This window comes from Mustela erminea, chromosome 11 (assembly GCF_009829155.1).
Source record: "Mustela erminea isolate mMusErm1 chromosome 11, mMusErm1.Pri, whole genome shotgun sequence".
NCBI lineage: Eukaryota > Metazoa > Chordata > Mammalia > Carnivora > Mustelidae > Mustela > Mustela erminea.
The window spans coordinates 17527856-17555585 of NC_045624.1; the positions used below are offsets into that span (position 1 = coordinate 17527856).

At 36.1% G+C, this 27730-nt stretch overlaps 1 protein-coding gene across 6 annotated transcripts in view; it reads left to right on the forward strand.

Annotated features, from left to right (window-relative positions):
* Nucleotides 1-27730, forward strand: part of CNOT4 (CCR4-NOT transcription complex subunit 4) — a 140207-nt gene that overhangs the window by 88997 nt on the left and 23480 nt on the right. For 4 of the 6 annotated variants that reach the window (XM_032303851.1, XM_032303852.1, XM_032303854.1 and 1 more), the window contains exons 8-10: nt 11671-11728; nt 15359-15608; nt 17096-17593. In XM_032303851.1, the coding sequence (XP_032159742.1) occupies nt 11671-11728; nt 15359-15608; nt 17096-17593 (806 nt within the window). Of the gene's footprint in view, nt 1-11670; nt 11729-15358; nt 15609-17095; nt 17594-22592; nt 26545-27730 lie in introns of those variants that run through there. The other 2 variants (XM_032303856.1, XM_032303857.1) reach the window with 1 other exon arrangement.

The following is a 27730-nucleotide window of genomic DNA, read 5'->3' on the forward strand; positions in this document are numbered from 1 at the left end:
TTTAAAGCTACTGCTAATACTGCTAAGCCACTTACCTATCCTAATCAAGCTTAAGTCCAGCAGTGAAATGCCTGCATTGGAGCCCACTTGGACCACAGTTGCAACAGTTGCAGAAGTGTTCATGGCTGGAGGAAAGTTGTTTTTCATCTGTATTAGCTGCTGGCGGAGCTGAAGGGTCTGAGTTACCTGGTTAGCTATCAGGATGACTCTAACCAAAGAGGTGAACCTGCGGAAGGTCCTATTCACAGAGTTGCTTTAAGTGTCTGCTCACAAAGCTGTTGTGGTAGAAACCCAACCTTGCATCCCCCAAACTTTCTACCAGCCCTTCATCTGCAAGAGCGGGAGGAAGTCTACTGTCCTACAAGGCTGCTGGCGAATTTACAGGAAGGCAGTGGGTCCCTGACTACACAAGTCCCCATGGACAGGAATCCTCCAGTCCTCCCTCCTCAGTTACAGGGTCTCTAGAAGTTCAACATTCAAACAAGAAAACTTTGACCCATGAGAAGGGGCAAGAGCTAGGGTTTAATGCGTAATTTTGGCTACTTGACTCTGGTTGGTTCCTGAAAGGGCAGCATTAGGGGCTTCAAAGGAATTGCACATTATCAGGGTCATGGTTGGATACATCTACCAGGGCCTGAAGCAGGAGCTGAAAACAGATAGCCTTTGTGTGATTATTTTTAACATGAAGCTACTCAGTTGCTTTGGTGTTGGTTCTCTGGTTCAGTCTGCTCAGCATAAGCCCTCAGAATCAGTAGTTCTTTTCTAGCCCCCCACCCAAAGCCCTCCTGGAGCTTGCTGGGCCCTGTTCTTAGTTGGCAGTTCTTGTCCTGTGTTGGCTGAGACCTTGACCTAGAGCAGCTGAGCATGCTGAGGTACAAGCTCTTTGGGCAGAACTCTACGATTAAGGGTACATTGTTGTCCTGGGCTGACTTCACTAAACAGGCGAGCCCCCCCCCCCCCGCCCTCCCCGCTGCTTTATGCAAGCTACCATTCTGGACATGGTTGCACAAAAATCTGGGCCTGGTACATGACCACCTGAGGAATCTGTGGAATGATGGCCATATCATGGGCTTTGTGAGCTGGAGTCAGAAGTACCAGCTGCTGAAGAAGATCCATTTCTGGAGCCTTTCTACTACATTTCAGTGAATCATTGGAAGGGGACATGACCTGCTCCAGGGTGGACCATCAGGACAGTGATTAGGTGATCTACTCTGTGCCTCCCAAGAGCAGGGAAGTACTGCAGTCATTCCTGCTAACTGAACTCTTCCAGCACTATCAAATGCTTACTGAGGGAGAACATACCTGAGAATATGCTGTACTTCCTCTACCCCTAAATTTCCTGGAGTGAGGCTTTTGGGTATTACCACCAGAAGAAAGTTAGTCTTGAGGAACAGAGGAAATACCTGAAACATAGGCTCCTTGGGCTGTCTGTAGACAGGTGGATGAACTGCAACAGCTGCTGGAGCTTTAGCAGGAGCCAGAATTGGATTCATTAGAGCTGGAGCCCAGGATGGCTTAAGGGCCAGAGCTAGGCCTGGAGTTAGAGCTACTGCTGGAGGCAGTACTGGATCTGGGGCAGCACTGGAGCTGGAGCCCATACTAGGCATGGTGGCACAACGAGTGCCAGAGCCAATCCTGGGACCAGAACGGAAGCTGGAGCCTGTTCTAGAGCCATTCCCAAGGAACCCCACAAGACAACTACTGTTGCTCTGTGATAGGCTTCTAGTGTAACTTGAGATACAAATGAAAGTGGGGCCCCTGTGCATGTTGGTGTTTCTTGGTTATGTTAGAGGACCAGACTTGTTCAGAAGGAGGCATTTCTAAACAGAAGTCGCTAATAAACTTTGTGTTGACCTAGAAAAGAAAAGAAAAAGAAAACCTGTAGATTTTTTGTTTGCTTATTTTTAAATAAAAAAGCCCTGTGCAGTTTATCTTAGTGTACCCAATCTTCTTTCATCTGATATCATGAGGACTTGGCAGTTTCTTACCAGAGACTAGTCCATTTCATAGAGTAGGTGTCTTTGTTCCTTATTAAATGTGGTATTTATTAAAGTTTATTTTCCTTTCTTAACCTTTATGGTGTAACAGTGGGTTGGTGGATGTTGAATGTAAAACAACAAATATTTAATACAACTATAGTTTAAGCAGATACAGAGCTTGATGAAGAAGGAAGTCCACATCCAGTACTAGGGAAGCTGTTAGTCTGACCTGTTAGTAGTAACCTTGGGAAAGTGTTACCTGTCTAGCCATTAGAGGTCCAAGGAGTTCACATTTATTGGAATTAGAATTTGTAAATATATATTTTTCCTGTTGAGATTATACATGCATTTGCAGGCATTCTCCCATCTGTATTTTCTTTTGCACTGATAAAGTTGCATTTACAATGGCAGGTTTAACTATAATTGACTTTTTACAACCCACGTAGGAAATAAAAATAATGTCTAGTTGTATCTTTATTCTTAAAGCTTTTCATTTATTATTTCTTGAGTAGTTAATTTAAAAATTGAGTGGAGCATAAGCTTACTGATACCTTGCCCAATCTAGGTTTTTTAGCAGCTGTCTTTGGTTTGATGATCCTGATCTAGAAATTTTTAAGCATCTTTGGTAAAACTTTACTGTTTAAACCATCAAATGTTATGAATCAGTAGTTATGAAACCTCAGCATAGTGGACTAGATGATATAAATGTTCTAATTAGTTGTAATCCAGAAACATTATCAAGGTTTATTCTGAGTGCAGTATTTTCAGATATTGCCATTGACACTAGAAAGACTAACCTCACCTGTATTGAAAATTATTACTTAGTGCTCTTTAATGATGGTGGCTGAGAACCTGAACTGAGCTAGAGACACTGTAGTTCTTCTTTTGTAATGTCTTGCTTTCATCCTTTTGTTTCCATTGTTTCTGTTTCCTCTCACCTTTAAGCCTTAAGTTTGGGGAAAATGGTGGAGTAGGTAGCACCAGGAATCTGTCTCCCCACCTGGACAGCAGTTGCACCGGCAGAATCTGAGTGATACAGCTGTTTTGGAATTCTGAAATCTGTTGAAGGATTGCAAATTTCATGGAAAGACTTGGGTTAATTTTGGTCAATTTTAGTTCTTAGGCCAAAGCGGCTATCTATCCTCTACCCCCAGCCATGGGTCAGGCAGCTGTGCACATGCTCCTGGAGTGGCTTGCATGTAGCTAGCAGGAGCCAGGGTGGGCAAAAACAGCCCTGTCTTTCATGTATTGAGGATCTTTGCTGTAATTGGTGATTACTGCTTCTGATCACAGAGATGCAGACAAAGAGCAGGCAACCATTGTTGTGGGCCCTTCCCCTTCAGGCTGAAATGATACCCTGGGGATTTAAAGGACTAGTGTCCTTACCCTCTTTTCCCCTTTCAGTTTGTCCTTTTTCTCCTTTTGGTTGCTAGATTTTAAAGACTAGGAGGTTCAAAAACAACTGCACATATGGGGAAATATGTAGGGTTTGTGCATGGCCAGAGAAAGGATCAGAAAAGACCTTGAGAAGACTTCAAATTTATATCTAGGACTAACCTTTTGTACGGAGACAGACTGCAAAAGAGTAAACAAATAACAAAAAAAGCTAATAGGAAGAAAGAATCTGATTTCTAGAGGTACTGTGTTACTAGACTCAAAGGGCCAGTGTTGAATAATAAATCACTGTTATGCATATAAAAAAAACATAAAAGTATGGCTCATTCAGAAGAAAAATGATCAACAGAAACTGTCCCTGAAAAAAACCCAGTAGCAGATATAGTAGACAAAGGCTTTTAAAACAACTCTTTTAAAGATTACTAAGGAACTAAAAGATGTGGAGAAAGTAAGAAAAAAAAAAAGTATGAACAAAAGTGAAATGTCAATAAAAAAAGTAGGGAAGCAAAAAGAAATTCTGGATCTGAAAAGTACAGTAATTTAAATGAAAAATTCACTAGAGGATTCAAAGGCAGATGTGATTAGGTAGCAAAATCTGTGAACTTCAAGAAAAGACAATGGATATATTACAATGTATTTGAGGAACACAAAGAGGAAAGACTGAAGAAAAGCAAACAGAGCCAAAGGAATTTGTGGGACACCATCAAGCAGACCAGTACATACATTGTCAGAGTCCCAGAAGGAGAAGAGAGAGAAAGATGCAGAGAGAATATTTGGGGGGAAGAAAAAATGGCTGAAAACTTTACAAATTCAATGAAAGAAATGAATATAAACATGGGACAACCTTAAGGAACTCTAATTAAAATGAACTCAGACAAACATTGATACAAACTGTTACCAAACCAAAATCCAGTCAAAATTTCATAATCTAAAATAAAATCAAATAAAGTCAAACCAAAATTTTATTAAAAAGCCAAAGACAAGGAGAATCTCGAAAGCAACAGGAGATGTGAATCATCATGTAGACGGAATCTTCAACAAGATTATTGTATATTTCTCATGAGAAGCTTTGGAGGCCAGAAGGCAATGGCCAATATATTCAGAGTACTAAGAGACAAAAACTATCAACCAAGAATTCTCTATCCAGCACAACTTTCCTTAGAGTGAGGGAGAAATTCAGACATTCCCAGATTAACAAAAACTGAGGGAGTTCGTGATCTCGAGACCTGCCCTGTAAGAAATGCTCAAGGGAGTCCTGCAAGGTGAAATGAAAGGAAACTAGTAAAGATAAATAAATGGGCAAACATAAAAACTAGTGTGATTGTAACAATGATTTGTAGCTATACTTTTTGTTACCTACATGATTTGAGAGACCAATATATTTAAGGTTCAATATATTAGTGTAAAAGCTGAAAGGGGTTGGGATTGAGCTGTAAAGGAGTAGTTTTTGTATGTTACTGAAATCAAGTTGATATAAATTTTGAGTGTTGTTAACTTTAGGATGTTAGATATAACTCCCATGATAATAAGGAAAGTAGCTCTAAGATATACACAAAAGGAGATGAAAAAGGAATTTGAACATTTCACTAGAAAAATGTCAGCTGAAGATAAATAAAACCAGTAATGTAGGAATTTGATGGGGGGAAAGCTATAAGGCATGTAGAGAACAAAAGGCATAAAGGGCATAATCACTGCTTTCTTATCAGTAATTACTTTAAATATAAATGGATTCAATTCTGATCAAAAGACAGATTGGTAAAATGGATAAAAATACATGATCCAACTATACGCAGTCTACTGGAGACTCACATTAGACCCAGAGACACAAACAGGTTGAAAGTGAAAAGATGAGAAAAGATAATCCATGAAAATAGTACACAAAAGAGATCAGGGGTTCTACTGTCAAACAAAATGAACTTTAAATCAAGAGAGACGAAGGCCTTTGTATATTAATACAGCAAGAAGATAAAACAATTTTAAACCTTTATGCACCTAATGACATCATCAAAATACATGAAGCAAAAACTCACAATATTGAAGGGAAAAATAGTTATACAATAATAGTTGAAGACTTCAATACCCTATTCACAATAATGGCTATAATAACCAGACAGAAGACCAGTAAGGAGATAATTTATTTTAAAATAATATTTTTTATTAACTTATTTGGCTGAGAGAGAATGAGCACACAAACTGGGGGAGAGGAAGAAGCAGACTCCCTGCTGAGCAGGGAGCCTGACGTGGGGGCTTGGTCCTGGAACTCTAGGATCGTGATCTGAGCTAAAGGTGAACACTTAACCAACTGAGCCACCCAGGTTCTCTAGTAAAGAGAGAATTTAAACAATATAATAACCTAGCTGAATCTGACAGACACACCTAACACTCTCCCCAACAGCAGAATACACATTATTCTCCATTTACATAGAAATTTTCCAGGACAAGATTATATGTTAGGCTGCAAATTAAGTCTCAGTAGATTTAAAAATCTAGATACCATACTGAGTATCTTTTCTGACTGTGGTAGGATAAAGTTAGAAATCATTATCAAAAGGAGATCTGGAAAATTCAAAAAACTGTGGGAATTAACACTTTTAAACAACTAATGGGTTAAAGAAAAAAAATCTCAAGGGAAATTGGAAAATACTTAGAAATGAATGAAAATGAGAACAAAACATCAAAACTATGGGAAATAGCTAAGAGGACACAAAGGGGGAAATTTATAGCTATAAATGCTTATATTAAAAAACAAGAAAGACCCAAAGTCAACAAACTTACTTTACAATTTAAGGAAATAGAAAAAAAAAATTAGAACAAACTAGACCCAAAGCTTGCAGAAGGAAAGAAGTAAAGATTAAAGCAGAGGAAGATGAAATAGCGAATAGAAAAACAGTAGAGGAAAACAATGAAACTAAAAGTTGGTTCTTTGAGAAGATCAACAAAGTTGACAAACCTTTAGTGTGTCATGTAGACTGTGAAAAACCACAGAAAAGGCTCAAATTATTGAAATCAGAAATGAAAGTAGGGACATTACTTCAGATTCTACAGAAATAAAAAGAATTATAAGAGAATACTGTGAACATTTGTATGTGAACACACTGGATAACCTAGATGAAATAGACAAATCCCTAGAAACAAAACCTACCAAAACAGTATTATGAAGAAATTTTAAAAATATGAATAGATACATAATTAGTAAGGTTATCAAATCACTAATCAAAAATTTTCCAACAAAGAAAGTGTGAATTCTGCCAAACATTTAAAGAGGAACTAATTATAGTCTTTCTCAAAGTTTTCCAAGAAATTGAGGAGGAGGGACCATTTCCTAACTCATTCTGTAGGGTCAGCATAACTCTGGTATCAATGCTGAAGACACTGTGAGAACACGACAGACCAATACCCCTTTTTTACATTGATGCAGACATCCTCAACAAAATGCTGTCAAACAGAATCCAGCACTTTTAAATAATTAGAAACCATGATAAAGTAGGGGCTACATTGCTGGAATGCAAGGATGGTTTAACAAAAACTAGAGCACTTTGATGTATCCTATCAAAAGAATGTAGGATTAAAAAAAACATGATACCCCAGTTGATGCAGAAAAAGCATTTGACAAAATTTAACACCATTTCATGACAAAAACAATTACTCTAGGAAGGAAACTACCTCAACATAATAAAAGCTGTTTATGAAGAACTCAGCAGTGAATATCATACTCAGTGGTGAAAGACTGAAAGCTTTTCCATGAGGAACAAGGCAAATGCCTGCTTTTACCACTTCTGTTTAACACATTATTGAATGTTCAAGCCATAGCAATTAGCCAAGAAAAAGAAAAGACATCTAAATAGAAAAAGGATAATATTATCTTTTTTTATAGAAAATATGGTATTAATATCTAGAAGGTCCTAGGGATTCCACTCACACACAAAAAAACAAATGGTTAGAACTAATAAATGAATTCAGTACAGAATAGAGTCAACACAGAAATCATTTGTATTCTAAATGTGAACAATGAGTAGTTGAAGTTACAAAAACAATTTTATTCATAATAGTGTCAAGAAAAATAAAGTATGTAGGAATTTGTAAGCAAGTAAGTTAAAGACTTATACAAAGAAAATACAGACCATTGCTGAAAGATACAAAATTAAGTGAAAACTCATCCTACATTCATGGATTGGAAGACAATATTATTAAAATAGTGCTTTTGCCCAAAGCTGTCTACACATTCAGTGCATTCCATATCAAAATCCCAGTAATTTTTTCTTAAAGCTTATTTTAAAGAGAGAGAATAAGCAGAAGGGAAGAGGAGAGAATCTCAAGCAGACTCTGTACTGAGCACAGAGCCTAACACAGGGCTTGGTCTTACCACCTTCAGGTCATGATCTGAGCTGAAACCAAGAGTTGGCTGCTTACCCAACAATGCTACCCAGCTGCCCCAGTGATGGTTTTTGTTTGTTTGTGGGGTTTTTTTTGCAGATTGAAAAACCCATCCTAAAATTCATATTGAATCTCAAAGGGCCCCAAATAGCCAAAATAATCTTGAAATAATAGAACTAGAGGGCCTGCAGTTCCTAATTTCAAAACATAACTGCAAATCTGCAGTAATATAAACAACATGGGATTAGCATGAAGACAGATATATAGCCCAGTAGGACAGAAAAGAGAACCCTGAAATAAACCATCACATGTAGGGTCAAATGATTTTTTTTTCTTTTTAAGATTTTATTTATTTGACAGAGAGAAATGACAAGTAGACGGAGAGGCAGGCAGAGAGAGAGGAAGGGAAGCAGGCTCCCTGCTGAGCAGAGAGCCCGATATGGGACTCGATCCCAGGACCCTGAGATCATGACCTGAGCCGAAGGCAGCGGCTTAACCCACTGAGCCACCCAGGCGCCCCGGGTCAAATGATTTTTAACAAGGGTACTAAGACCCTTTCCTCTCCGAGGGAAAGAAAAGGCTTTTCAACAAATGGTGCTGGGAAAATTGGGTATCTACATGCAAAAGAATGAAGTTGGACCCTTACCTAACACTATATTCAAAAATTCAAAATGGATCAGTGACCTAAATGTAAGACCTAAAGTAATTATTGACTATAAATTAAGTTAGAAGCCTAGGCAAGCTCAAGAAGAAAAGTTTATTCAGGAATAGCAGAGGAACTACAATTTGGAACAGGCAAACTGTCTCATGCCATAGGAGAATTCACTGAAGGTTTTTGGTAGGTTGTATTTATGAGCAGGGAATGGAGTCAAAAACAGGAAAATCAAAACCAGGAAACTAGCCTTGAAAAATTTCCTGAGCAAACAAAATCCTCCCAGTCACAAAAACGAAGCTCAAGTCATCCCATTATGCGAGGTCAACCCAATTTGAGCTATGTTCCATTAATACCTCTGGCAAAACGTCCCAAGGTCAATATAGGACAACTCTTATCATCCTCCCACCCAAGAAAATTTCACTATCCACTTCCTGTAAATCAGACATTTTGGAGGACTCAGTCTCTTAGTCCTTAGATTTACCATCCTGGGGGCACATATGTGAGATTCTCCATCTTATATTCTCCAGTTCTGTATTAGATTGAAATTCTTTCACACAACAAAACCATTAAAAGAAAACACATGACTAAAGCTTGACAACATTGGATTTGGCAGTGATTTCTTGGCTAGGATACCAAAGGCACAGGTAACAAAAAAAATAGACAAATTGGACTTAATGAAAATTTTAAAATTTTGTGACTCAAAAGAGATTGTCTGTAGTAAAAAGGCAACTCACAGAATGGGAGCAAATACTTACAAATCATATATCTGAGAAAGGGTTAATATATAGAGATATATATATTATCTCTATATAATATATAGAGAACTCCTAAAATTCAAAAACAGTAACAAAAATACCCTAATTCAAAAATAAGCGAAGGACTTTAATAAACATTTCTGCAAAGAAGGTAGATAGTGATTGAGCACATGAGAAGATGCTGAATATCACTAATTGTTTGGGAAATGCAAATCAAAACTACAGTGAGATAGCTCCTTACACTCATTAGTGTGACTGCTATCAAAAAAGCAGAAAAAATAATCACTAAATTCTGAAACTAACACTATACTATATGTTAACTAACTAGAACATAAATAAAAACTTGAAACATTAAAGAGGAAAACAGCAGTAAAACAGAAAACAATGAGAGTTGGAAGGGATGTGGAAAAATTGGAAACCTTATGCTCTGTGGGTGGGCATGAAAAATGGTATAGCCACTCTGGAAAACAATATGGTGGTTCCTCAAAAATTAGAATTACCAAATGATCCATCAATTCCATGTCTGGGCATACAGCAAAAAGAATTGAAAGCAGTACCTTGAAGAGATCATTTGTGCACTTATGTCTTAGCTCACAGTAGCTTAAACACGGAAGCAGTCCCAAGTGTCCGTTGTCAGATGCATGGATAAGCAAAATGTATAAATACAGAGTAATACTATTCAGCTTTAAAAAGAAAGGAAAAGAAATAGTCTATGATTCCACTTATGTGAGGTATTTAGAGGAGTCAAAATTCTAATGACTGGGAGGGAGGAGAAAATGGAGAGTTTAGTGGTATATATATTTCAGTTTTATAAGACGAAAAGAGATACAGGGATAGATGGTGGTGGTGGTTATACAACAGGTGGAATGTATTTAGTGCTGCTAAGCTGTGCACTTACAAGTGGTTAAGCCAGTAATTTTATGTTAAGTCTGCTTTACCACAATAAAAATTTAAAGAAAATATTAGAAGTTCCTCTTATGTCATCTGTATTATGTTCCAGTCTATTCTTCATGCCACCACCAAATTAATTTTTCTAAAACTGCTTTGTTTATATCATTTCTGTGCTCAACAATTTCTGTTGGCCTCTGGTGTCTACCCTTTGTCTATCTTTATCTCCCACTGTTGTCAGAATCATCCCTAATTACTTAACTAATTACTTAACTTTTCCCCCAAACCCATCTGTGGCTTTTTGATGCGTGATATACTTGCTATTCCTACCTTTAATGTTCTTTCCTCCTTTCCCCCTTCCCTCAGCTAATGTGTAAATCTTTTTAAGGGCCTACATAAATTTGAACTCCCCTAGGAAATGTTTCTTAATTGCCCCACTTATGGTGGCTTCTCTTTCTTTTAAAGATCTATGACATTTATGGTTTAAACAGATCATTCAGTAATCAGCACCGGTTGATACTTGTTGGTGTACACCTGTCTCACTGACCTAAATGTCTCCAAATGTAGTGGCCTCTAAGCTATATCTTAAAATTATTTGTAATACCCACTTGACCATAAAATGAATTGATTTATTGCTATTTTGTAAAAATACTAACTAAAGGTGCCATTCAGTGAATTCCAGACCTGTTAAGGTGATGTTTATGCAGAAGATAGACTGGCTATACTGATGGGATACTAACCCTTGTTAAATTTTTCTAGACCAATTAAATGTGGTACCAGTAAGGTGTCTGGGTATCAGGGTAACTTTGTATGTATTTACAACCAATAAAATAATTCAGAGAAATTTGTAATCTTACTTCGTTTTGCTGTAATTCTCTATAATATTAGTATCTGGGTACTGATACTTATCTTTTATTCATGTGCTAGGTTAAATACAGTTAGTTATGGAAATGCCTTGCTAGGTCACGGTTGTAGTGCTTGTAAAGATCTTGTTTTGTTTCTAAGTCAGCAATTCTGTGTTACTCTACTGTTGTACTGCATTTTCCCTATATGGAAATCAAGTTTTATGTCTTTGTTTGAGAGTGAATAGTTTACACAAAAGTTTCTGTTTTGTATGTGTGCATTCGTACATACACATATGCCTCTCTAAGGGTTCTAAGTAGGATATTGAAATAGTAAAGGAAATTTATTGCTCTTAAGAACCTGTAGAGGACATTTGAGTGACTTTTATGCCCTCTGTTAAACACCTGGAAAAAATAGGTGAGTAGTATTTCAAGAATTTTAATGGGGAATTTATTTATTATGTGCACAAAACTGAACAATGAATTAAATTTTTGACCTACTACAGTAATACTCATTTTAAGCAGTATCTTTTTTTTCTTTGTAAGTTACTATTTCACCCATTGTTTTTGGAGAATCTTACTAGAATGTACATTGCTCAAGGATAGGGGTTTGATCTTAAATTTCTTTGTATCCTCAACATCTCAGCTAATATCTTTACATCATATCTTTACATCAGTGTTATGATAATAAAATGTCTATTTTTCTGGCTTTGGGGAAGTTTGTTTTTATTTTGTGAGAATGACTTTACTCTGATTTTCTCTGATGTGTTTTCTTTTTACAGCCCCATTGACAAACCTTCAGATTCTCTCAGTATAGGGAATGGTGATAATTCCCAGCAGGTAAAATTTTGATTCTGTATTGCTTCATTTATCTTCCATTCCCTGAAATGGCATTCTATGCAAGTAAATTTTCTGGGTGGTGGAAAATACTTTAAATACGGAAACAATTTAAAAATACTGTTAGTGGATATTTTAAAGTCTGTTATAATTAGTCCTCCTTTCTTCCACAGAATATACTGTTAGGGTATAATTTAACCCTTTCTTGATGACTCAGAATTATCCTTATGACCACATGTTTTATTGTACTGTGTGGCAATATATTAGTGTCCTAAGAATCTACTGATACTATTGGTCTTTTTGACCCTACTCCAAAATGGTTTCAGACTAGCATGCCTTCTTCATTCTTGATTTCAAGAGTCATTTTTCTGTTATATGCTCCCCTTTTTGCGTCTTATCAGCTTTAATTTTCTGTTTCTCACAGTGTCCTTGCCCCCAGCAGTTTTCTCTTTCCCCCAAATGACTATGGGCTTTGAAATAATAAACCAAATAGTTCAAAGTTGTATCTGCATTGATACTGATCCACATTGAGTGAGGTCCTGAACTTTGTATACTGCTTTGTATCATCTTGTCTAGGTGCTAGTTTTTCACTGTGTAAGTTCCTATATACCTTCCTGCATTGGTACAGAAAAGTGTAGTTCTAATCTGTTCCATAAGGAATGTCCAGTTCCCCACAGTGTTTGTGAGAAACTTAGGGATCTAAAATACACTGCTTTTCCAAAATTTTTGCTCATAGGTTCTATGAAAGAATTTGCAAATCAATATGTCCTTTGTATATTTTAGGTTAACATTAAACATTTTTTCATATTAACTTAAGAATCATTGTAAAGGATGTAATTTTCAGGGTATTGTAGATATTGGTATTTTTAAATAAAAGCACTACATTGCTTTTTAATAAGTATCTAAGAGATTCAAATATCAAATATTTTGTTGCTCTGTCATTTTAAGAATTTATACTTTAAAAAAAAAAATATTTTATGTATTCATTTGACAGAGAGAGATCACAAGTAGGCAGAGCAGCAGGCAGAGAGAGAGGGGGAAGCAGGCTACCTGCTGAGCAGAGAGCCTGATGCACGGGGCTCAATCCCAGGACCCTGAGATCATGACCTGAGCTGAAGGCAGAGGCTTAACCTACTGAGCCACCCAAGCGCCCCAGAATTTATTCCTTTTTTTAAACAATCAAATTTTACATCATTCCATGTTCTTCTTGAACTCATTCTACTCATTCTACTTCTGCTGTTACAGAATTTTAATACAGTATATATATATATATATATATATATATATATATTTAAGATTTATTTATTTAAAAGAAGGAACATGCTCATGAGAGAGCGGGCATGAGCAGGGAGGAGGGGCAGAGGGAGAAGCAGACTCCATGCTGAGCCTGGAACCTGATGCAGGGCTCGATCCCAGGGCCCTGAGTCATGACCTGAGCCGAAGGCAGACACTTAACTGACCGAGCCACCGAAGCGCCTCAGCAATATAGTTTATTCTTGACAGGCGTATACCTCTCTCAAAAATATACATGTATTTTTAAGTGGAAACAGTATTTTTTTTCTGACACAAGGCTTTAAATGCCAATTTTCTTTCTTTTTAAATTTTTTTTAAAAAGATGTATTTACTAGGGTGCCTGGGTGGCTCAGTGGGTTGGGCCTCTGCCTTCGACTCGGGTCATGATCTCAGAGTCCTGGGATCGAGCGGGCATCGGGCTCTCTGTTTGGCGCCCTCTCTCTGCCTGCCTTTCTGCCTACTTGTGATCTCTGTCTGTCAAATAAATAAATAAAATCTAAAAAAACCCCAAAAGCAACCAAACAAAAAAGGTGTATTTACTTATTTGAGAGAGAGAAAAACTTAAGCAGACTTCCCACTGAGTGCAGAGCCCATTAGGGGGCTCAGTCTCCGGACGCTGAGATCATGATCTGAGCGGAAACGGAGTCGGATACTTAACTGACTTCACCACCTAGGCGTCCCCCAACTTACTTTCTTCTGAATTTTTATTCATAGTTCTGATTTGATCAAAGCAACTTATATAAATAGAAATTTTGATAAAATTAATCATTAAACTGTAATCATTAAATTGTATTAGAAATTCATTTTTAATGAAATGGATAGGTCTCTGTTACAATTGCTTTTCATGGGGCACCTGGGTGGCTCAGTTGGTTAAGCATCTGCCTTCAGCTTAAGTCATGGTGCCAGAGTCCTGGGATCAATCTCTGCATCAGGCTTCCTGCTCAGTGGGAAGTCAGCTTCTCCCTCTCTCTCTGCCCCACCCTCCTTGCATGTGCACGTGCATTCTCTCTCTCTCAATAAGTAAAATCTTTAAAAAATATATAAATAAATAAAATTGGTTTTCATGTATCCATGGGTGAATATTACCTGTTGGTACAAGGAAACAAGTTTCAACACCGTTAGTCATGTTTTCATTTTTGTAAATGTCAGTGCTGAGTGTCTTATTCATGTAAGTGGATGGAAGAAAGAGTATTATCATATATTTTTGAACTTCTGAATTAAATACCTAAGAATCATATGAAGAATCATCACAAAAATTATTTATTTATTTATTTTAAGATTCTATTTATTTATTTGTCAGAGAGAGAAAGACAGCAAGAGAGGGAACACGAGCAGGGGGAGTGAGAGACGGAGAAGCAGGTTTCCCGCTGAGCAAGCAGCCTGATGTGGGGCTTAATCCTAGGACCCTCTGGGATCATGACCTGAGCTGAAGGCAGATGCTTAATGACTGAGCCACGCAGGCGCCCCACAAAAATTATTTTTAATGATGTGTTTAGAAATAACATGATAAGATCTTCTTTCCATTTTGTTTAAAACTTAAGTATTAGGCACCTGGGTGGCTTAGTTGGTTGAGTGTCTGCCTTCAGCTCAAGTCATGATCCCAGAGTCCTGGGCTCCCTGCTTGTTGGGAGCCTGCTTCCTCTGCCTGCTGCTCCTCGTGCTTGTACTCTCTCTCTCTGTCAAATAAATAGACAAAATCTTAAGAAAAAAAACAAACTTGGGGCACCTGGGTGGCTCAGTGGGTTAAAGCCTCTGCCTTCGGCTCAGGTCATGATCTCAGGATCCTGGGATCGAGTCCCGCATCAGGCTCTCTGCTCAGCAGGGAGCCTGCTTCCCCCCTCTCTCTCTGCCTCTCTGCCTACTTGTGATCTCTCTCTGTCAAATAAACAAAGTCTTTGAAAAAAAAGAAAAAAGAAAAAAACAAACTTAAGTATTGGGAATCATTTAGTTTGCAAAACAATCCAGTCATTAGTCACTTTCATCACCAACCTGAGTTTTCCTAATAATATATTTGGTGCTCTCAGAAAGTTTTCACTCCTGGTCAGATTACTATAGTTAGATCCCAAAGAGTGAGCAGTAATAGTCTTTTCTTTGTAAAGTGAGAAGATAGATTCTGAAAGGAGAGGAGACCGACTTAGTCTTCTCAAGGAGGAGTCAATTTTAGAAAAGAGTACATATGTAATTGATGGATTTTTTGCAAGTTCATGTTCTCATACAAAAGTCTTTAAGCACCCCAGTTTGAAGACCACTGTTCTAATGCCGTTTGTTCCAAGCTTTTTTAACGGCAGCTTATTAAACTGTATAAACTTCTATTGATTATTCTTTTCTTTTCCTATTTAGATATCTAACAGTGATACGCCTTCACCACCACCTGGTTTATCAAAATCCAATCCAGTCATCCCCATCAGTTCATCCAATCACAGTGCACGGTCTCCTTTTGAAGGGGCAGTAACCGAGTCACAGTCGTTATTCTCAGATAACTTTCGCCATCCCAACCCAATCCCAAGTGGGCTTCCTCCTTTCCCCAGCTCCCCACAGACATCCAGTGACTGGCCTACAGCACCAGAGCCACAGAGTCTCTTCACATCAGGTATACAGCAGTACTACTGCATGTTAATATTTTTACTCAGGCTGAAATGAGACCTTGCTTGATGTGCTTTTACCACTTTAAGCACCCCCACTCCATTTTTCATAAGTTGTAAACATTTAAACTGCATGGAGTAAGATGGTTGGATAAGTAGTTAAATGACCTAGAACTTACCGTGTTAACAGATTTCTCTAGAAATCAAGGGATAGATCATTTCTCTGATAATAAAATGGTTATTCCTCTAAGAATTTTTAAGGGCTTACATTTTTTATTGTATTTGTGTTTAGATAGTTAAATTTAAGTTTTGTTTTTTTCTCCAGCTGATGAAGAGGTTTGTTAATATTGAAAATTATATTTTGGCATTTTTGAGCCGTTTTTATTTTTATTCATTCTAAATTTTCTAATTACTATGAAGGATGGCATAAAATTAACATTGAAAATATAGCACCTGTTATCAGTGGAGCAGACAATTTTAAAAAATACGTAAAGTTTTAAGTAGGTTTTTTTCATTGTTAACAATTTTTCCCCTAGCATTATATAAAGCATATATTCAAAATTACTTAGACTTTGTCTTTGATAAGTGCATTTTTAAAAATAAACTTTATTAATTGAAGTCTGTCACATCGTATTTATTACCTTATTTCACTGAACTTTTTCCAGGTTTTGTTTATGAATAGTTTAAGGTATAATTTGGGTTTCAAGTACTTTGTTTTTTTGATTACCAAAATCAGTCTATATCATTCAGTTTTTTGAACTTGGTAACTTAAAATGAAATCATGGCTAGAAGTATATGAGACCTTTTATAATATTATAATCTTTAAAAAATAATTTTTTTTAATTAACATATAGTATATTTGCCCCAGGGGTACAGGTCTGTGAATCATCAGGCTTACATACTTCACAGCACTCGCCATAGCACATACCCTCCCCAGTGTCCGTAACCCAACCACCCTCTTCTTAACCCCTCCCCCCGGCAACCCTCAGTTTATTTTGTGAAATTAAGAGTCTCTTATAGTTTGCCTCCCTCCCGATCCCATCTTGCTTCATTTTTTCCTTCCCTATCCCCCAAACCCCCCACTCTGCCTCTCAAATTCCTCATATCAGGGAGATCATATAATTGTCTTTCTCTGATTGACTTATTTCACTCAGCATAATACACTCTAGTTCCATCCACGTTGTTGGAAATGGCAAGATTCCATTCTTTTTGATGACTGAATAATATTCCATTGTAGATATATACCACAGCTTCTTTATCCATTGTGTGTATATATATATATACCCACCATATCTTCTTTATCCATTCATCTGTTGATGGACATCTAGGTTCTTTATAATATTATAATTTAATATGCTAAGAAATCATAGAGATTTTGGATATATTTGCCTTTATCTTGTAATATGATGTGTTTAACTTTCACTGGTATGGACACCAGTTAGGTGTACAAGTGAGCTATGTATTTTAAATTTATCACTAATTGTCTTCCCAACAGAAACAATCCCAGTATCATCCTCTACAGACTGGCAAGCAGCATTTGGCTTTGGTTCTTCTAAACAACCAGAGGATGACTTGGGTTTTGATCCCTTTGATGTCACTCGAAAAGCCTTAGCAGACCTGATTGAAAAGGAACTGTCAGTCCAAGACCAGCCTTCCCTTTCGCCCACATCTCTTCAGAACTCCTCTTCACACACTACAACCGCCAAAGGTCCGGGCTCTGGATTCCTGCATCCTGCTGCACCGACAAATGCCAACTCTCTCAATAGTACCTTTTCAGTCTTGCCACAGAGGTTCCCTCAATTTCAGCAGCACCGAGCAGTTTATAATTCATTCAGTTTTCCAGGCCAGGCAGCCCGCTATCCTTGGATGGCCTTTCCACGCAATAGCATCATGCACTTGAACCACACAGCAAACCCCACCTCAAATAGTAATTTCTTGGACTTGAATCTCCCGCCACAGCACAACACAGGTCTGGGAGGGATCCCTATAGCAGGTAGGTTCGTTTATAGCCTTTGAAAATTTGTGAATAACTCATGCCTTCAGGTTGTTGGGTGGGTAGGGAGGGAATTTTTGAGTAACAGAGAGTACTTATTATTCTTGGAAATTTCTGTGGGGAAAAAAAGTCCTTATCATAATCTAAAAAAATTTTAATTGGATGGATGCCTTGTAATATTGAGCTTTATAAGGATGGTGGAGTATTATACTTACTTACAACTTGGAAGCATTTTATTTAACAGGGTAGTTACTAAACTTTCATATGGAATATAAATGCACAAAGAAAAAGAAAACAAATGTGCTCTGAAATTATGGTGCTGGGAAGTCCAACACCATGGTACAAATTCCAGTTATACATTCTGAAAGTAAATTGATTCAAAAAAAATATTTGAAATGGTAATTAGTGAGAGCATGAGGGATAAAGCCACTCTCTACTTTTGGCAGTTACTTATTTTGACTGATAACACATGCGCAAACACACACACAAAAACTATATGCTATATGTTAGTAAAATACTTAATATTTGAGAACTTTGATTATTAATGTTTCACAGACATATGTGTATGCTTTCTGTGAAAAAGCTTTTGTTCAAGGAGAGCTACTTTCCCTTTTGGTCTGTCATGTTTTTATTTGGGGAAAACATTAGGTTCCTCGTAAGTGATGCCAAACTACTTCTGGTTTTGTACTGCTACCCTTGAAGGTTTCAGAACTTTGGGGTTTTAAGGTCCCATATGACATTTATTAGATCGAGTGACTTCTATATCTACAGGAATTCTTCTTATTAATAGCTTTTTAAAAAATTTACTTAATTTGGGTTTTAGAGATGACTGGTAAAAGGGAGAATTTGTCTCTCTCCTGATTTTCTGAAGTAGGATGGAATAGTCCCTACTCTGTTAACATAATTAAAATAAATAAAATTTGTTGTTATCCCTTGTCATGGCCTTTAAGATATGGCATGGCACAGTCTTAACTGTAATCATGTTACCAGCAAGTCGTTTGTTCTCTTGTTTTTAGCAAGATTGATAGGTGAATTCGAAGAGATCCATCAGAGTTCTTTGGCTCTGTTCTCTTTGTGACCAACCACATTTCATTTTCAAGACAAATAGATGGGTTAAGAGAATATGGTTTGTGGCTTTTGATATAGTGAATTTAACAGGTGATACAGTGAAGTTAATTTACATAAGCATGTTACACCAATGTAGCTGTTTGTATATTAGTGGGACTCATGATATTTGTTCATTTGATTATGGTAGTTAGTAGGTAATTCAGAGTGACACTTTTCAGTTTTCTCATTCTATGTGATATTCACTTGTGAAACACTTAAGTACTCAGTTCCTGATACTGCTTTTTTTTTTCTTCCATTCAAGACAGTATATTAGAGTGTGAGTTTGTTTTGTTTTGCTTTAATCATTTAGAAACGTGGCATTTTAATGACTGGTAGTGCAACTCATAACTCATTATAACATTAAGAGTTAAAGTTAAGTTCCCCTAAATATCCTAAACATTTAAAAATAAAATAATAAACCAATTACAATATTTGGGTTCCTGTTTGCCCAGCAATGAACTAGGCCATGTGGGTAATATAAAAGAACTATAAGATATGGGTACTATTTCCAGGTATTTTGCAGTGTAGTTGAAGAAATAAATTCAATATTATGTATGAGAGTGGTAACTATATGGTAACTGGAATCTAAGAGGTCTCAATCGAGCCTATAATTATTGGGGAGGCTTCACTGAAGAAGTAGGAATTGATCTGTACTATGGTATCTTGGATTTGGGTTAGTGGGGAAAAGAGAAAGACCTTTATACTAATGGGAACTCCTGAGTTAAGGGGTGGAGGCAGGAATTAGTATGTCATTTCATTAAGAAGCAATGGAACTGCCTTCAGTAATGGGAAGTGCTTCATGTATTGTATAAATAGGACGGACGAGAACATGGGGAGCTCTGACAGTGAGGCAACACAGTGTGGACTTGATATTATAGGAAGAAGGGTGCCTTTGTGGGACTTCAGTTCTTAGTTGTCTTCATTGTATACTTTTATTTGACTTATTACATGACTGTCTTCAGTAAGTTGTCTGTTCTTCTGATTTCACAGTTACCATATTTTCCATTAGCACAGAAAGAATAATTTTAACCCAAATATTTCAAATCAGTATATATTGTGAGAATGCCACAGCAGTAATGAATAATTACTGATTTGTGAGTGTAGTCGTCCAGATGTTAGTCATTTGAAATCTTCATCTAAACTAGATACTTTATGAAAAAAATGTGGCATTAAATTATGGTCTTACCTTTGTGGGTTTTCCTTTTAACATATACTCAACTGTAGAGCCTAAAATACTTTTTTTTCCCAGAAATTCTAAGAATGAAGTCACCAACTTGTAGGTTCTGAATCATTGTCATATTTTGTGGGAGGTTGGGAGAGTTTATTTCAGATTTTCAGTTTTTGACTCTGCATACTTGTTTGGTATTTAAATGGTGACTTATGATTAAACTTTATTATTAGATTATTTTTAAATCTCTGATGACAAGAGAAATTGTAGTTTAATGCAACAAAATATTTAAAATTGTTATTAAGAGTTACACAGAATACTCTCATGTCCTATAAATATTTGGCAAATATTTCAGGAAGATGAATGTGCTAAACCTCAGAACAGAATAATTACATATTTGTAGCTGGATCATTTAGGATTTTCAGTAACAATTAGAAATGACAGAAAGTAAAATTCTAGAAAACGATGTTCATTTTAACTGTGTCTGATTTGAAGCAATTTAATACCTAAGCAATATCTGCCTCCCCCACCCCTAGTTGTAAATCAGTTGTACTTGAGTTGAACCCTTCAAATAGGTTCAACTTTGTATCCTGAAATGAATATCATGGTATCTTAACCAGGGTAGCTGTTGGTGAAGTGCTTCAAAATGGAGAGTACCTTCTATTTCTATGATACCTGCCACTATAAGATATGCTTAGACAGTATTCAACACTGGAAAAGGCATGTATATTTATTTATTCTTTAGCTATGTAGAGCAAAACACGGTAGGGTCCCTGGCCTTTAGGAGCAAATACTCAGGTGTCAGTCACCTGTATATCCTACAGATACCATGTCTGTATTTATTATATATTTGTATTTAAATTTTTAGTTTTGGTTTGTTTCAGTTAAATTATTAAAAATTGGTATGTCTGAAACCTATCATGGGAAGGACAGTTGCCAGAGGCTTGACAGAAATGCGGCTTCCATTTCTTACGCCTACATGAAAACTTTTTTTGTTTGTTTAAAATTAGTTATTTTCTTAATTAGGTAAAATCTTTTTAGCAGCATTTTCTTGGCTGCTCATCCAGTTTGCTAAGCCTGGAAGGATTTTTGAAATAAATATTCTTGGGGGAAAACTTTGATTAGTGGACAATTATAGTAAGTCCATTCAGATCTTTTTTGTTATTGGAACCATGTGCTTTTGTTTAAGAAGTAACTTTTCATAAAAAAGTGACTTATCTTGTTCAACTAGTTCTTTTAGAAAAAGCAAAGCTATGTTCCAGAAAGGTTAAATAATTTGTTAAAGGTCAAACATTCAATTAGTAGTAGAATTAGGACAAGTATCCAGATCCCACATTCAAACTGAAGTGTTTTTCCAGTACGATGTTGTTCACCTTCACAAATGAAGATCACTGGCATGTACTTTAACTTGGCTTTCTTCCCATAGTAATTGATTGTTGCTCTCACACACTTTCAGGTCCCTTTTCATCAACAGTATCTATTGATGAGACAATTGGCCCAGCTCAGGGATATGGCCTATAACTTACAAAGTAGAATGAAGTTTATTGACTTGATAAAAATTAATCTCTTGCGTAGTCCTTATCAGTACCATGTTCTCACCAAGAACTGTACTCTAGAATTTCCTCTACACAACTTTCTTGCTATGTACTTGGAGTTTATAGAATTTTGGCCAATTTACTGAAAAATTAGGAAATAACCTGTTCTAAAGGCTGAGAGTCTTCCTTCATTGTGTTAGTTAAATCTGTCAGTTAAATATTTCCAATGTAATTTTGCAGATTTGTTTTTCAAAGAACTCTCTGCCAAGATGTTTTTTATTCTATGATGCAAAAAATTATTTGGAAAACAAATAATATTAAGTCTCAGTCTATTAAGCATTGTTGGTTTAAGATATTCTTAGAGAAATACTTGAAACTGTTTAGGATTGGATTTTTTTCATGTTTTTGTTCATTCAAATTTTACTTGTAAGAGGACATTTTTCTTTAAATTTTATTACCGAATTAGCTATTTTAACAGTGACTTGATTGGATTTTGAGTCATATGTGAAACAAGTCACTTGCAGTCCAGTAATTATCAATTATAATTAGGAGAACTGATCTCATTTCGTGTATTTCTCTGACCTAGAAGTAGTCATCTCGCTTTCAGTCAATTGGATCGTTGTACCATTAGCATTTATTCTTTTCTAATTCCTTCAGAGTACACAGTGAATTATCAGATGCTGTGTGGTAATTTGCTGAATTGATATTTATATCTTTTTGTTTATTTTTTATGGACATAATTTCTGCCTTTAAAACATGAATTTGTCATTTTTTCTTTTAAAAAACATATTTTCACATCTGTGAACTTATTTTTAATTTTTTTCACAAAATACTATTAACTGTTAGAGGAGTATCTGAATTTAAAAGGGGTCCAATTGGCTTGGAAAAGAATGGCTTTCCTGGTCTCTCTCTTTTTTTTCTTTTTGTCTATTTATAATCCTAAATCTATTATATTTGTTCTTATATCTGGCATAGTATTAAATTGAAGGGTGTGTTTATAGTGTAACTACTTTCTAGGTACTTGATAAGTTTATATTTTAAAATTCATGTCTTGTTTCACACCCAGATTCCAGCCATTTAAGCATGTATTTTATATATGTGTCAGTATTCCAAATATTGAAATCATTTTTAAAGGGACTGTTAACAAATCTAGTCACCCATAACTAGACCATGACTGACTTTTCCACAGGGGAAGAAGAGGTGAAGGTTTCGACCATGCCACTGTCAGCCTCTTCCCATTCATTACAACAAGGACAGCAGCCTACAAGTCTCCACACTACTGTGGCCTGACAACAGAACTGAGAGGAGAGGATTAGACTCTGGGGTGCTTGCATGGGCAACCGGATTTTTGCATGATTCCTTTCTGATTTCGCATTTAATGTATACACCCAAAAGAGCCAATATAAACGTTCCTCATGCCTACAACTAGTGTGTTACCTCATAGTTGCTAAAGTATTTCTTCATTAGGCCTTTAACACGATTTATTAGCATAATAATTTTGGCATTGTTTCTCATGAGTGATACTATTTTTAACTCACACAAATAAACTTGTAGTACTAATTAAGATCCCAGATGAGATTAGCTAGAATTGTTCTTATTTTGGCTCTGTTACTGAAATTATGCAAAGATAATGGTAGTTCCTTGTTTTCTGATTTGTGAAAAAAAAATGGTAATATCCTAATATACTCATGAAAAAATTGAAAATTAAGATAATGTCTATTGCATTTCTTTGAATACTTGAGAAGAAAGAAAACATATAAAACAAAATTGGTGGTGTTGTTTAATGCTCAGAAGGATGTTGTCAGCAATTATTTTTAGTTGTATGGATTTATAGCCTATATTAATGCATTACATGTTTAGAAACTGTTTTTGTTGTCTCTCATTTGCACATTTGCACTTTCTTTTTGAATGGTTGTTAATTATATTTAGAAGGTTAATTATTATAGACTAAATGCAATATCTCTTTTCTAATGCACTGCCTAGTATACCAGGAAATGCCTCAGAAACAGAATTTCAACTTACAGTTGATTTATCAGAAACTTGAATATGGGGTAAACATTGTATGTGAGAAGCAACCATAGTAGTGTAACACTTTTATGGAATGAACGGTAGTTCTGTGAGATACCTGTTTGGAAACGTCATTGTTTAAAAATTGAAATGTGATAATAAAGCTATATTACAAGTACCTGGCCAGAATGAGACTAAGGTGGAGGAGAAGAGATTGGGGATCCTCTAAAATTAGGCCATGTAAGTTGTCGTAGGTAATTTTGATCACAGAAGATAGTGAAGTACTTTATTAGGGCATGATATGCAGTGATGTTTTTGGATAATACACAGTTTTTTCAAAAATAGTTTTAAAGCTGATAAAATAAACTGAATGGAGTTCTGAGCAGTGGACAAAAGCTGATTCAGAAAACATGACCATATTCTGCCTGATTAAATATCTGGGAAGAATGGGGAAAGTCAGATCTCTTCTTGACGTTTTCAAAAAACAACTATGATAAAAGATATGCCTTTATTTGTTAAAAATATTAAAAGAGTAATGTGAATACCAAAAAAGGAATCCTAAGGATTTTAAAATAATAATTATTTAAAAAACACATTAGGAGATGAGATAATATCATGTTGGCATTTTTCAAGATTACCTCTCTATATGAAGTCTGTTTATTTTCTGTTAGGTATAATACAGCCAATGGAATAGCTTTGTCCTCAGGTATAGTGGGTAAACTAAAATCTGTTCTTTGATGTCCTTTGATTTGGTTAACTGAGGTATAGGAACAGGTAATCATCTAGCCATTTAAATATTTTTGTAAGATTCTGCATAAGTGACAATCTCTAATTTCTATTCAAAACTGACTTTAGGGCAGCATTACAAGAAATTTAGAAAATACAAGTAAAACACTGTCGACTTATTAGACAGAAGCCTTTGATCATGGGTTAATTACAGTTTCATTTTTGCTGTAAGAAGCCAAGACATCCACTTAATGTCTTCTGTGGTGCTAGGGTTCCTAGGCTTTGGGCTCCCTGTAGTGAAGCTTACTAATAACATAGCTTTCTCTAGCTATCAGTGCAAGCCTTTCATCACCTGGATCTGCTTACCAAGACAGATGGTTTCTTTACTTTACTTTGTGTTGAGAGAGCGATCCGCCTGTTAAACAAGGCTTCTTTCCTGTGGTCGCTTTCTCTCTCCTTTTTCCTTCCTTGCCAAGGCCAAAAAATTGTCAGGTATTTTATCTATACTTGCTAGAACCCAAAACTCTCTCCCTGCCTGCTTCTTTATTCTTCACACTTTTGACACACACCAAACATCAGGAAAATGCATCTTGGGCACTTAGGTTTCAGTTTAATTATTTTCACATTGAAAAGCTAAAGATTATCCTTTTAACTTTGTAATTTTGAGCCCTTGTAAGCCTAGAATAATAAGTCTCACCATTTTGCTTACCTAATATTTCGATAGTATAGTTTTTTTAAAAAGTTAAGTCTTGAAATCATGGTGGTAATTAATTATATTAAAGCACAGAAGAAATTACACAACACGTAAAAGAAAGTACCACTTCATATAGCAAGTAAGTTGATGAAGCCAAATGATGGTAAAGAATGAAAAATTCTAAAAAATTTCAGAATAATTTTTGTTAAATGAATGTCTCATGCACAAGGGAAACTTTTTATGCTTTTACATCCCAACTTTAAAAAAGTAACTAGTCTGTTTCTTAAATCAGGAACTGTAAACGCCAGAATTCAGAACCCTTTGGATGGACTAGTGAAGTTTTGTACGTATGTACAGCTGTCCATATTTTTCTGTGGAGAAAATCCATAGCTATTAGATTTATAAAGAGCTTGGTGGTACCCCACCCCACCCCCCACCCCAGGAAGAGAATTTAAAAACTGCTACCCTGAAATGACTTTAGTGCCACTGTAGGAAATAGAGAACTGGAGTGAATGATTTAAGTCATGATGAATGTAAAGTGCCTCTTTTTTATTTTCTTAAAGATTCCATTAGAAAATATTTTCTGATTAATGATATTTTCCTTTTCATTCTGCTGTCGCATGTTTTTCCAGGTGGTGCTTTTGTATACTGCCCTTATTACAACAAAATATTAGTCAAATATTTGAGAGCCTATTCTGTATGGTGACCTTTAGTTAGGTCTTGAGGGCTGAATAAAGCGTAGATCCTGTCATTAAGTATAACAGTCTAGTGACAGTTTTATTTCAGGTTGTTTCTGTAGGGTCAGCTCTTAATATATTTTAACAAAAACCGTTGCAGTGGTCTAGACTCATTACTCATTGCTCTGACGGTGGCAACATAGGGTATTAAATATTGATACCTGAAAATTAAAATATGTGATAATTTGGAGGGAGTGATAAAAATCTTAATAGGGAAGACATACATTCACAATTTTGACTTGAGTATCTTAGTCATGTGTTTATGCTCATGTCTCTAACTCTTAGTGTTCTAGGTGTTAAATAGAATTTTCTCTATATATGTTCTTTTAAAGAAAATACTTGAATGCATTGTGTCTGTGCACATTTTTTATTGACATTTTTCCTATTCATATGGCGTTCCAAGCACCTTCAAGATTGCCAGAGCTCTTTTCTGCTGTGACACAGGTCCATAAGGTAGCTACTCCCACAGAGACGTTGGCTTAGAAAGCCAAGAAAAAGGAGGAATGAATTGCAGGTGCATAGAAGTCTTACAAAATGATAACCATTGTGTTATTTATGCATACATTAAAAACTAGAGGATGTTTTATCTTTTTGAGTTACAAGGTTTTTAGACTGTTCTGTTTACTTGATCTTTGAGGTAGTCCCAAATTAGTGTAATTGGCTTAGGGATGGATATCATACAGTTGGAAACACAATAATGTTTTTAAAAAGGTTATCTTATAAAGAGGTGATAACCCAAAACAATGATACGTCTTTTTCTATAAAATATAGAACAAAGTCAGTTATCCAGTGTCAAGCTAGTCCTTCTGCCCTTAGTGCTGTATCTTTCTCCTCTGAGCATTTTTTTAATCTGAGTGAGTACCTACTGCTTGTCTCCTTATGTTGAGTAAATGGCAGTAATATACGCAGGTATTTACACATGAAATGTCTAGCGAACTAATCAAACGCTATGGTGATACAAAAGTAAAAATAGGAATTAAAGAAGTTAATGTAAGGTGGGGCAGGGAAAGGCTTCATGAAGTATGGGGCTTTTCGATGTGGAAGGATGGCTGATTGAAGGGGAAAATAGAATAAAGAGAACAGACGGAACAAAGAACCAGAGACAGAGATTGGAGTGGTCTCTAGTGATTAGGAGAGAAGGACAGTGAGGAGATGGACTCATTTGAGGTATACATGTCATACAGAAAAGTAGAATAAGTATGCGAAAGCCTTGAAAACTGGGAAGGATAGTTTAATCTTGATATGGATGTGGTCAGTGATAGAGAACTCTAGGTTCTTTGCTGAAGATGTAACTTGATTGTAGCATTTTAATAAGATTAGTTTGATGATGTGTTTGCTTGAAACTGGGACCACTTCGAAAGAAACTTACAAGTTTCCATTATGTATATTGCTGGGCAGTGCAAATAAGATGGCCTGGATTAGAACAGTAATAGTAGGAATAGAGAAGAAATGATGAATTAGAAGCCAGAAAATACGAGATCTAGAAAAAAGCCTAGGTGTCTGGTGACCTTTAAAAATTTAACTTTCATAAAGGTACAGATGGAAACCAGATTTCTAGGATTCATGAGAAAAAGTCAAGGATATGGCTACAGCAACCATTGATTACTTAAGATATTTGGCAACTAAGGGAAAGAGAAAGACAAGATGCTTACCAGATGGGTGGTAGATCTTAGAATGCATTGCTTTAAGGTCGGGTGGGTATTTAAATATTTAAAAGCAGAACTTACAGAGCTATTTGAGAGGAAGAAATGGACAGTGCTAAAGAGAAGGTAGGCTAATCCAGTAGGGTAATGGATTTCTCTAATGCTAGGAGGAGATAAGCTCCGGAGACAAGGTTAAGTTAGGGACTTAGCTTTAGAGAAGAGGGCACTGTTCTTTTCAAGGACACCCAGAAAATCTAGGAAAGAGAAGGTGAAATTAGAGAAAATGAGAACACAGGAAGGGACTCATATCAGTTATTATTGAATGCATATTGTGTGAGAATGGGGGTGAAGAGTGAAGTTGGGACTCAGTAAAGAAAGGTGATTAAATAAACCTGTGAAATAAGCCTAGAAGTACATCAGAAAGAAATTCAAGAACTGCTGAGTGAAGATAAGGATCAAATTAAAAACTTCTAGAGTCCAAATGTATATGGTTTTATATATTTCTCTGGTTCTGCACAAA